The sequence below is a fragment of the Bacillus rossius genome, chromosome 5, assembly GCF_032445375.1.
Source record: "Bacillus rossius redtenbacheri isolate Brsri chromosome 5, Brsri_v3, whole genome shotgun sequence".
NCBI classification, from domain to species: Eukaryota; Metazoa; Arthropoda; class Insecta; order Phasmatodea; family Bacillidae; genus Bacillus; species Bacillus rossius.
The window spans coordinates 60,916,694-60,929,065 of record NC_086333.1 but is presented as its reverse complement, the minus strand read 5'-3'; the positions used below and the strand labels follow the sequence as shown (position 1 = coordinate 60,929,065).

Genomic DNA, 12,372 nt, shown 5'->3' with positions numbered 1-12,372 from the left:
TCTGCGGCGTCCGTCCTGCCGAGCCAGGCTCTGCGGCGTCCGTCCTGCCGAGCCTGGCTCTGCGGCGTCCGTCCTGCCGAGCCTGGCTCTGCGGCGTCCGTCCTGCCGAGCCAGGCTCTGCGGCGTCCGTCCTGCCGAGCCTGGCTCTGCGGCGTCCGTCCTGCCGAGCCTGGCTCTGCGGCGTCCGTCCTGCCGAGCCTGGCTCTGCGGCGTCCGTCCTGCCGAGCCTGGCTCTGCGGCGTCCGTCCTGCCGAGCCAGGCTCTGCGGCGTCCGTCCTGCCGAGCCTGGCTCTGCGGCGTCCGTCCTGCCGAGCCTGGCTCTGCGGCGTCCGTCCTGCCGAGCCTGGCTCTGCGGCGTCCGTCCTGCCGAGCCAGGCTCTGCGGCGTCCGTCCTGCCGGTGTCGCCGCGCCGACCGCGAGCAGTCACGTGGTCTGGCCAAGAGTCATCACTAGAGACCCGGAAATTTCGCGGATTCTTCTGGCCTCAGGATAGAATTCATAAGTTATAGGTGTGCTCGACCCATGTTTACTTTCCCATTGGTTGATTTCTTGGCGAGAACATTTTTATCCTTGTTATTTGGTACTACCTGATTCGCTTACTCCTCTCCCTAGCTGACGACCATCGTTGGCTCACGGTCGTAGACGGGCGTGTCCAAACAACTGCGTGCCAATCACGAACACAGTGCGAGAGTGTGAAGGTTTGCATTCTAGCTTGCGACTAAATTAATCCGCGAAATTTCCGGGTCTCCAGTCATCACGCTTGTCTGTTCAGGCTTCGTTTCAGTAGTTTCGTCTCAGTTGCGCGCACTTGTGCACGCGCGTTAGAAGCTATACTTATTTGGCGTAGTAAAAAAAAACTACCTTTGATTTTACATAAAAATAAAACATTGGAATAAAAAAATAAAAGTATTGAAGTGATACTATAAATACGGTACGTAGGTCAAGTATAATTTCAATCAAATTAAAAAAAATTCTTAATTTAGTAAAATAACCAAGACAAAATTTAATTAGTAATGAAAATAAATAAATATTCTAAATGTTTATTCTAAACTTTTAATTAAAAATTAATGTAATATATTATACATACGGGAACAAAACCTCACTTACATAAATACACTTGACAAATACGCTTGAAAAGGTTTATAAGCACAACTTATATAAACTATAGTCTGAATAAATAAATGTTTTTAATGATATGGACCAGTATTAAATATATCCAACACTTAATAAGATTTAAAAGTTCATGTATAATTTTTATTTATAAGTATGTAGCCTTTGTTTTGTTTGTTATATTTTTTTCATCCTGTGAAAATTTCGTTGCATGTTGCACGTGCGTCATAAAAATTTTCTCTCGTCTTTTTTTTCATAACGCGCTAAAGAAGTTATCTTCAAAAATTTTTTTTTTGTATTGTGAGAAAGGTTAAAACGGATATTTTCATGGACGTTTCTTGGGTATTGAAAATTTATAAACACAGTTTCTAAGTGGTATAGGAAAGTGCATGGATCCTACATCTGTGCTATTCCAGAGTAATAGAGGCGCGTTACCGACGAGAAGACTTTCGCGCTAGTTCTGTGCCTATGCACGCAGAGGCGAAGAGACGTGTAATGTGCGAGGCAATGTCGCCCTTAGCGCTCCCGCTCTAAGCTCGTGCTCCCATCCACGCCGGTATTTTTTTTTTTTTCGTTTCTTTGTCATTACTGTTTATAAGGGCTGTAACTTGATGCCTTGAATTTGTTGTGCTGCCACAAATACTATCAACAGAGATGGTCACGTAGTGTAATATCTATGGCCGCGTAAAAAGGAGCGCAAGTATAAGTAATCATCACCACTTGCGCGTTTTTTTTTTCACGCGCATGATATTACGCTAGTTAAGACTGAATACGAATATAAAATCTTACTAGACGTATCTACTTTCACGTCACCGGCCACTGCCCGTACCCAACAGTCGATATGTCACTGCATTGCAGTGCTTCAACTTACTGACCTATGAAATGTCCTGCTGGGAATGCCAATATTTCTCTTTTAAGCCCTACTTTTAAATAATAATTGGTTCTTTCCGAAGTCTTCGGTCCACCATATTATTATTATTTTTTCTACAAAATTTGTTTACAGATAATATTAATAAAATTGTCTTTTTTTTACTTGGAAAATATTAGTTTATTCAATTTCAGTATAATCGGAACAAAATATCGATATCAAAAAAATATATGTACCAAATTATCGATGTGTTGAACCTAAAATGTCGTTATTTCCGATATTTCGATATATCGTTGCAATCCCTAAATGCGACAACAAAGGAAGAAAAAAAAACCTGTCAATGTGTCAATAACACGTACGTGATTAAAATGGAATAGTAAAATTAATATCTAAAATACTAATTAAAATAAAATTAAAGTATCAAAGTTGGGTGGACCACATAATGCCCCGCCGTGCAAGCTCGTGGCATTCCGTTACTGAAACAAACGTTAGTCTAACGTTAGTCGCGACTTCCGACGCCGAGTGCAACACATGTTACGACGAGGAAGGGCGATTACCAACTCCGTTAGCTGGTTGGACTAGTTTGTCCTCCTTGGGTAGGATTACGAAAGTAGGACAGGCGGACAGGCAGGAGAACCTGTGTGTCAGGAAAGTCTGACTCCTGCTTTGACATTATTTTATACTTTAAAAAAGAAAATCGAGAACTTCCAACATGTCCATTAAGAGACGAAAGCAAATGCTTTTATGATTATATAAAAATATTTACAGGAAATGTAATTAGGAATACGAAGTTCTGTCTGTCGGTGGCAGTTTTGCTGTGATTCGCTGCAAAGTTTACCAACACTCGCCGATAAACCTAAGCCCGGGCGCCCGCAGCCGAATTTAACGTTTGTGGGCAAGTGTTTTGCTGTCATTTCTTTTAATTTCTATGTTTTCTTACATTCCTACACCGATGCATTAATTTAACAACATCAGAATAATATTCGTGTAATATTTCGAAAAAAAAAAATATTTTCAAAGTTAGTATTCGACTGTCCTTGAAATGCGGCTTCCCCATTGGCCAGAATGAAGGAAAGAGACGGGCCAGTCACCCTGGCTCCGGCGTGGTTGGCCCTACAACCCCCGAGAGCAGTCAGCAAGACGTTCTTTCACAATGGATACAAATCTCGCCGCTGTCTCTTCAGAAGTGTGCCGTTCGGCCCAGCTATAGCGCAGATATTTAAATACTGAATATTTAACATGAGATATTTAATAAAAACATGTATTATGAACTCACTGAAATCTTAAATACATTTATAAAAATAATTTGTACGAGTCTTTCCGTGAGGTGTAAACATCTAAGCTCGGTAACGAGCAAATTCTTGTTTTGTTTCTTCATGTTGTTCTTGTCAACAAATGAACTTATAATACGAAATTAGGAGACGAAATTCAACGTAGAATTCTTTAAAATATTGCCGATAAATAATCTGATAAATTAAATATTCGCTTTTCAAGTACCAACATTTTTGGATGCGAATCACTTGTATTTGATACGCTTGCTGCTAGAATTCGCTGCCAGAATTGTAAACCATCATGCGCAGATAGCAGCACGAAACAACAGGAAATTTTAAACGATTAGAAACGGCTCTGACAAAAGTGAAAAAGACTTGAAAATATCCTAAACGCCGTCTTTGGGCCTGATTTTCAACAAGGAATTTTATTAAAATACTGTCAATTTGTTTACAATTCACCAAACAGTTAGTACTCTTAAGTTTACGCACACGTCAGAAGTTATAATTGTATGGCATCACTAAAATAAAACCTGAAACTTTTTAAAACACAATTTACAACATTAGTACCTATATGTTTTAAATTTTTTTTTTTTGCTTAATCAACTGAAATTACTCTGGTAATACCTTGTACGGACAAACCTTAACATTATCGATCTGATTAAAAATTATTATATTATTTGAGCGATGGTGTAGACATTGTGAAATTTGCTACCATAATTTATTTGGAATTTTAACACAGGCTTGAGACTGAGTGGTTTTTTGTGATAGCATTGCGTTTGTACTTTTTTTTATCATTGACAGAAGTGACTGTTATGAAAACATATTAATATTATTTATAAGAAGTTTTATGGAGTAAAACAACCTGTGGTGTGATTTTAAGTCTTGCCGTAAGTGCTTCAATACCTATGAATCTTTTTCCAAAGTGTAATAATACTTTAGTAGTTAAGTGGATGATCAACTTCTTTATATAGGCCTAACACAAATTATTCAAGGGAATGTTGCAAGTATGGTTTTGAAATATACAAAGTGTTTTTTTTTTAAGGTGCAATGTACATCTCACAAACTTTTTACGACAAAATATGAGTGATGTAAACAGTTTTTTTTATTTTTTTTATTTTACAGATGCTGCTACCAATGAGAATACCAACTGCAAGCATGTAAAGGATATGCAAGGATATATCTGTACAGAAGAATTTGACTTTCACTATTATAAACGAAAATGTCGAAACTGACGATAAACAAGAATATGGTTCCACTAAAGTGCCTTCTCTTTCTCTTCTTTGGTGGTAAGTTATAGCCTGATCATTTACCAAATAACATTTCTTTGCTTATTCATAATTGTAATTGTAAAGAGTGACAAAAATTCGTTTTTGTGATTTTACTAAATCCAAGTTCACCGTTACTTCATTTTCCCCTTGGCTTGAGCTAGGCTTGCAGAATGACTTAAATAAGACTTGATAAATAAGACTGTTTAAAACCTTATTGTTACGTTTGCATACAGAAAGCAAACTACAATCTTGAGTTGGGATGCCATCAAGCTAACTTGCCATGGAAATTTTTATTCAAGCTCAAAGTGTGTGATTTAAAGTTGTCAATTTGTCAAGGCAAACTCGATCCAGCTATCATAGACATTTTTGCAGCAAACTTAGTGTGAGAACTGAGAGGTCTAGTTAGCTAGATTAAATTTTTCTTAAAGCATTCAAGCACCACAACAAAATTTATATGTAAGTTTATTCAATTATTTCTGTAGTCACGAAATATTTTCACGAAAACGGAAGTTTCTAGATATGTAGAATACAGATATCTTATCTATTAGTTTATTTGTAGTTATGTTTATAATTAAACAAAATTCCAAAATTTTTCACTCCCTCGCCTACTTTCCCACAGGGATAACTATGTGGAAATTCGAACAGAATTAAATATGGCGATATCCGAAAAAAAAACTGATACTGTTTTTAATATCGCAGGTGCGAAATCTAAAATATTTGAAATAAAATTACGTTTATATTGAATTGAAATTTAGCTTACAATGTACTATTTGCTGATTTAGTTGATTCCATTATTGCCTACTTAATGCAATGCCTTCTTGACTGGCAGCACAGCAATAGCTCAGAGTGTATCGCTGCCACAGGTATGCGCTGTCTTTACCCATGCTCGCAGCATTGCAGTCTCGTTGTAACCATGCTGGCTATAACGAAATTGGTCAAACCGAAAACAATATCAACATTTTTTTTTAACCTGTTTTATATTAGCAGCGGTCACTCTTTCGAAAATGCTAGTGTTGACACGATTTTGAGACCTCTAAGTAATTTTAATTCTGATGGCTTCTTGCTTTCATAAATCTGTTTATTCATGAAAATTATACATAAATGTTACAATTTAGTAACCATCGGTTACAAGACATATACACTATACAGAGCACCAAACAGAAGTTTCTTTCCCTGTGATTGCAAGTATTGTTTTTTGAGTACAACCGGTGTACCGGGAATTCAGAAACTCTGGGGGAAATTAAGTTTTAAAAAGCCCGCAGACGGGTTTAAATATTTAAATACATGGTTAAACATTTGACACTTGCATACGATAAATTGACAACACAAGAGGATATTTTGTATAAAGTCTGAAACTGTTCAAACACACTGTGTGAAGAATGACTACAGATAACAATGAAACAATAGTTCAAGAAGCGGGTCAAACTGGCACTGAATTTCGTTGAATGAACTTGTCTACTTGACTCGCAGTTCGTAACTCACTGCGGCTGCTGCAGGAAAGGGCTACATATCCTCGTCCCTGTTGTAGCGTGTTCTCGTTAAAATCAAACTCGTTATAACTGTACTCGTTAAATCGAGATGTTTTATTTCACAATACATGCCATAACGATGTTCAACATTACAACTTCAATACGTTGAAAGTATTGTTATTGCGACTCCTACACTGTTATTGTTTGTTTCGTAAATAGAACATAAACATTCATGTAAAATACAGATATTTTTACATTTGTTGATTTACACGAAAACAACTGCATCACTTCAAAATAGTGTTCGCAGAAATATTGGGTTCAATCTTACCCAGGCATTTATGCTTTGTTTTGTTACAGTACCTCCAATAAGCACGGTTATTTGTAAACAATTCTCTGAAGAGCTTTCCAGTATTAACTGTGTATATTAATGAACACAACAAAACACAATAAAGTAATTATTGAATTATGCTTGAATAAAACATCAGTTAAAATTAAAAATTATACACAAACTTTTCTAAAGAAATACTCAGTAGCCCACTATATCAACGAACGTATATCAAATAGGTATGCCATAGTCCTGTGTTGTACAATGTTACAATATCTTTCTGGTGGCATTACAAAATATATCTTGGCAACTGGTTTCCAAAGGAATCTTTTGTTGAAAAAAAAGAAAAAAACGATTTTTTTTGGAGTTATACTTCTTTAGGGACGTTACGAAAAAAAAATAACAATGGGAGTGAATTTTTATGATGCGTGTGAACTATGCAACGAAATTTTCATAACACGAAAAAAAAAAGGCTACATAGAAATAAAAATTATGGACTACATTGCTTTTTAATCATTAAATTTTGAGATAGATTTTGATTACTGGTTCATATCATTAAAAAAGTTTTTTTTGTTTTGAATATTAGTAATATAAATCGGTTTTACAAACTTTTAAAGAGTATTTATAAAAGTTAGGTTATGTTTCCGTATGTATAATTTATTTTCATTATTATTAAATAATTAAATTTTTGCGCGTATTAATATTAATATCGTATATCAAGTATATATGCTTAATTATTTTTTTATTTTTTATATTTTTTAATTTATTACTTACCAACCGTACTTATATTACGACCCTGTCCTTTTGTTATTTTATTGTCGTGAATTACTCGCATGCAGAATGAAAGTTGGTGGAATGTGCCCGCAGGCAGGGGCGTAGCCAGGGGAGGGGGGGGGGTTAGGGGTGTAACCCCCCACCCCTTTAGCACCAAATTTTTATTTAAATTTCTTATTCATCACTCAAACAAATTTCATATTAAAAATTAATAAAATTTTTACCATTACAATATTTAAATTTAAGTACCGAAAACTGCTAAACATAGCACTATTTTACACCTTAAAATCCAAATTTTCCCGGGGGAGGACCCCCGAACCCCCCGCTTTACTACGGGGGGGGGGGGGGCCATGCTTCTTAACACCCCCCATACACAAATCCTGGCTACGCCACTGCCCGCAGGCATGGGCTGCCTGCTGCCGTTCCTGCCGCGCCACATGCTGCTGGCGGGGCTGACGCGCTACGAGGCGTGCGTGGTGTCGGCGGTGGCGCCCCTGGCGGCCGTGCTGGGCCCCTTGGCCGCCAGCCCGCTGTGCGACCGGCCCGGGCGTCGCGGCGCCGCGCGGCCCGTGCGCGCCTCCCTCGCCGCCAGCGCGCTGCTGGCCGCGCTCTGCTACTGCCTGCTCATGGCCGTGCCCACGGTGCGGCGCCTCGAGCCGCGCCTGCCCGCCGTCAGCTTCAGCTGCGACGAGCGGGGCGCCGCCGTGCTGCAGGAGCGCTGCCTCGCGCCCTCCTGCGCCCCGCCGCTGCAGGACAAGGTCGGCCCCTTTACCCACCTCTATATCTCATTGTTTATACCTCTCTCCATCTACAGTTACTTCTTCTTCAGGCTTCTTTCCCGCTGATCAGGCTGAGTCCCAACTCACTTGCAGTCCAGCTTTACCCACTTCTGAGACTGAGTCCCACATGCAGCTCGGTGTAGCGTCGGGCACCGTGGCGGCAGGGTTGACTTGGTCGGGTGCGAGAGCTTCTTCCTCTTACGCTGCTCCGAAGACTCTGAAGACTGTTTTTTTTTGTCTGCTTGAGCCCCCGAGCCGGCACTCTATTGAGTGCCGCCCAGGGACTCTTTGCAATTTTGTTATGGAGTACCTACCTGATCCACATGGAACTTTACCTCCTGCCTTCTGAAGACTGCATACCAACCCTGGCCTTTATATACTCCTTGGGCTGTTATCCACTTCGTTGTCGAACCATCCAGAAGCGTGGAGTTACTTTCCCACCTCCAGTTGTGGAAGGAGGGGTGATGAGGTCAGGTGACAAATCACGTGGTAGCTGATGTAGATTATGCATGCCGGAGTGGTAGGCTACCAGATTTACCGTGCTGTTCAGCAGGTAGTGTCACGTTCAGGGGCTAACTTCCAAAACATCGTCAAAATCAAGATTACGTTGCATACGGCGAAGACCAACAGCAACAATCGGATGAATGGTGTACGAACGTTTATGAACAAACAAACAAACATTCACACAGGCACATATGCCTTTATACAGCTACGATTTGTTTTGATATCCAATTGCTAACCACTTGACTTTAACTTCAGAACAGATGCCCACTACATAGTCGGAAAAAATATCATGGCGTAGTGCATAATGTATGTTCCTCTGTGCCGTCGTCGTTGTGATGTCCAGATTATCTTTTTTGTATCATCGTTGGGTTCGCCTTTTTTGTCGCTTGGTTGTCCAAGGTCGTTGTTTGTTTGTATTTTCTGTTATTGGTGCAACTTTCTCGACGCAGTTAACCCACTGTTCGTCTGTGCTGTGATTATTTTTTCCGACTAATTCCTTCCACAGAATTCTCTGTGATGTCTGTGTTAACATTTGACATCGGGTGATTTTGGCTTTTCTTCTGTGTTTTTGTATTAAATTTTTTGGTTGTTTGTCTGACATAATGTGAAAACTAGGAATGGCATACGTCCATAATTTTTTTAAAAATATATTATCACAGGATCGTAGTCTTTGGGATCCGAAACCCTTCCTTACAGGATTTAAAAAGAAAAACGAATACAGAATAAGAAAATTACATTATCTTAACTACACAAGTTTACAGAGAGATTATTTTGTAATGATCATTATAATCCTTAGTAGCTTCAATAATGTATTTCCTTCCCATTATAGCCCGACGTGCCTCATTACACAGAAGCGGCGGGATTTGTGTTCCAGGTAGTCTGTATTTAAGGCCTGTCTGCATACGTGTTACTGTAAGCACGTGTTTCACACAAACTTGACACGTGAGTCTCATGTATTTGATAACATTAATATAGTCGTATACAGGGGCGCATTGAAATCTGTAATATTCGCATGTGGGGTCCGACAGGGTGCTCGTAATGTTGTATACTGCACATATTTTGGCTTAAATGCATGCAATCAGAAGAAAACATTAAAACATACATAAAGTTTCCCATAAAACAGAGTTTTATTTATGTTCACGTTAATCAACCCCGATTCACAGTCTCGATTTTGCAAGCACAAGGAAGGCCCCCACAGTGAAGGGCTGCTGAATTCCTACACCCCCCTGATCATGTACGTATTTATGACTTGTTTTAACAAAATTATAAAAACAACTGAGTTAATTACAAAAGTTTTTAAAACATTGAAATAAAAACCAAAAATTAAAAAAAATAATTCAGTTTTAATTTTTTCAAGCAAAACCTTTTCATAAAATTCTACGTGTGAAACGTTCTGGTTCTAAACGTCTAAGTACTGTTCCGAGATTTAAGTGTAACAATAAATTTTCTTATAAAATTCAATTATAAAGAAATCTTACTCGTTTAAAAAATATATATATGATGAGTTTTACTGGATGTCCTCTTTCCGGAAATCGTGGCTGTGGCCCTGGTTAACATTACTATGAACCTACGATGGATTAAGCGTAGACTGAGAGTAATTGTTTTTTTGCATGTTGGTAATGTGTTTGACAGTTCGGCGTGCTGCACCTGCGGGGCTGCAGGCACAGCTGCGACGCCGACGGCGCCGCGGCGCCCCTCTCGCCCGGCAACGGCTCGGCCGAGGCGCCGCCGCCAGACGCCACCACGGCGCTGCCGGCGGACGTCCTGGAGCCGGACGTGCCCGACGAGGCGCTCGAAGCCGACGACTACGTGGTCAGTGGAGGTCCGCCGTCGATCCCCGCTGTTGTTTTGTTTCTGTAGCGCCGCCCGCTCAGAGCCGTCCAAACAAACCAATGGTCGAGGTCAAGGGCGCAACAACTAAATTTCCAAAAGGGGGGGGGGGGGCGGCAATATACCTATTTATAAAGAATCATTGATCCCCCCTATTGAAGCGGGGGGTCCCCCGGGAAAATTTTTATTTCAAGGTGGAAAATGGTGCTATTTAAGCAGTTTTATTATCTAAAAATTGATTACACAGCTCTTTCTTTGCCCCCGTTTGCCCCCACTTCAAGGTTTCAGAAGGGGGGGGGGCAAAATACCCTTGCCCCCCCCCCCTGTTGTTGCGCCCCTGGTCGAAGTCATCATTTTTATTCTTACGTTTAACACGGTTAAAACTTTTTGATATGCCGAACTGGAAAAAAATTGGTTGTCTGTAAAGTTCGGTTTACGGACGATAGTTTAACGTGACGTCATAAACAAAAACATTGATGATGTGATGCATACTTTTATGAATATAATAATTGAATCATTTTTATTTTAAATAATAAAAGAATAAATACTTCAAATTTTACTAGTAATCAGATTTTTTTAAAATGCAAGAATAATGAACCCTTGTTGCCGAAATTGTTGTTGTGATAAGCAATGAAAACCACATTAACTTTTGACTTCACTTTGTAAACAGTCGACCAAACAGTTCACGTGTAGATGACTTGTAATTAATTTTAAAAACTGGCGTTTAGCTATAAAGTTTAAATATATTTATGAACAAGTTTTCATATAAATAAACTGTAATCAAATATCTATCATCAATTATATGTAAAATAAATATATAATATAAATAAATATAAAATTTCTGAAAGAAAATAAACCAAATTACAGTTTTATATTCCATTCCATTCTTCTTTATTTATACTGTACAAAAACCTTTCGAAAAACAATTTTGCAATCTAATTATGCTAAACGTTCGTGATAGTTTGGCCCCTTAAATATTAGGCAAGTTTAACTGTGTTAAACGTAAAAATAAACTAGTGACGTAATCAGGAGTGTATTTGTATACCTAAGTGATGCGGGATGATTATAGAGCGACGCTTGTTGGTTCTTCTAAGCGCTAAGTCCTGAACTGGCGCTCAGTCTTCTTGTCGTGCATATGGCGCGACTACGAAAATTGAGCAGAGAAATGAACGTAAAGGTGTGACGCACGTTTCACGAGTGCTTTTAAGAATCCGTACTGGATGTCACGTGCCTAAAGATTATTCTGAAAGCACGCGTGTTAGCCTTTTTACACTCTTCTAAAAATACAGTTTAAAAACGAAACACGGAAACAGAACAACCCGTCCGCCCACACCGTATTCTTAAATGCTTTACACCACTCGGGTATCTTGAAGCAGTTTTCAAATCGAATGTTTTTTTTTTTTCCTTGTAAAGCTCTTACAAAGCAGCGTGCAGAGCTTTTTGCAAACTGCTCAAGATTTCATATAAGTGCTGTTTAAGAATAGCATTTAAGAGCCATTGCACTTGTCTATACAATGTTCGTCCAATGGTTTCGTCTAAAACTTGTATTTTTTGGACAGTGACTTTTGAAGCTGCGAATAATTCTACACGCATTATTGCAAACTAGTTACTTGTAACACGCCTAAGGTGCCCGTTGAAATATGGTGAATATAACAAACACTTTAATTTAATATACACAAAATATTTATTAAAATGTTTTATTAATTTTAATATTCAGCAATTGAAAATTGTTTCATACATACATATATGAAATTATTAATAAATATTTGACAAATAATTGTTTTTAATTAAGAACCTCTTGAAAAACTAGATTGCATGATAATTGTCTCTGGTCATTAAATAATATTCCTTGCTGTGGATTTGATTCAAATGTACACCTTCACTGGACTTGCAACTCTTGATCATGACAAAGCCACATACAGTTGGGCATGTGAAACGTGGCAAACTATGCCATGGCTCGCTACTTTATCACTGAAAAATGCTAGGAGGAACAGGTTAGCAAAGAGCAATGAAAATGTTACAGTCGGCGCATGAAAATAGAAGTCATGCAGCGTTACAGAGTCAGTGATGAGCGTATTTGTATTATTAAAGGGAAGTGCAGTATGAAATTATAAGGTTGCCGCTTGAAGTCTCATAGAGGCATGTTATCGACGTGTAGAGTGCACGCCAGTGCA

The 12,372-nt window shown here is 38.9% G+C and overlaps 1 protein-coding gene across 1 annotated transcript in view; it reads left to right on the top strand.

The window, feature by feature from the left end:
• LOC134531882 (uncharacterized) overlaps positions 1-12,372 on the top strand; it is a 121,167-nt gene that overhangs the window by 90,031 nt on the left and 18,764 nt on the right. The window contains exons 2-4 of the mRNA XM_063367895.1: positions 4,372-4,535; positions 7,488-7,843; positions 10,001-10,180. Coding sequence (XP_063223965.1) covers positions 4,469-4,535; positions 7,488-7,843; positions 10,001-10,180 — 603 coding nt within the window. The 5' untranslated portion in view covers positions 4,372-4,468. The remainder of the gene's footprint in view (positions 1-4,371; positions 4,536-7,487; positions 7,844-10,000; positions 10,181-12,372) is intronic.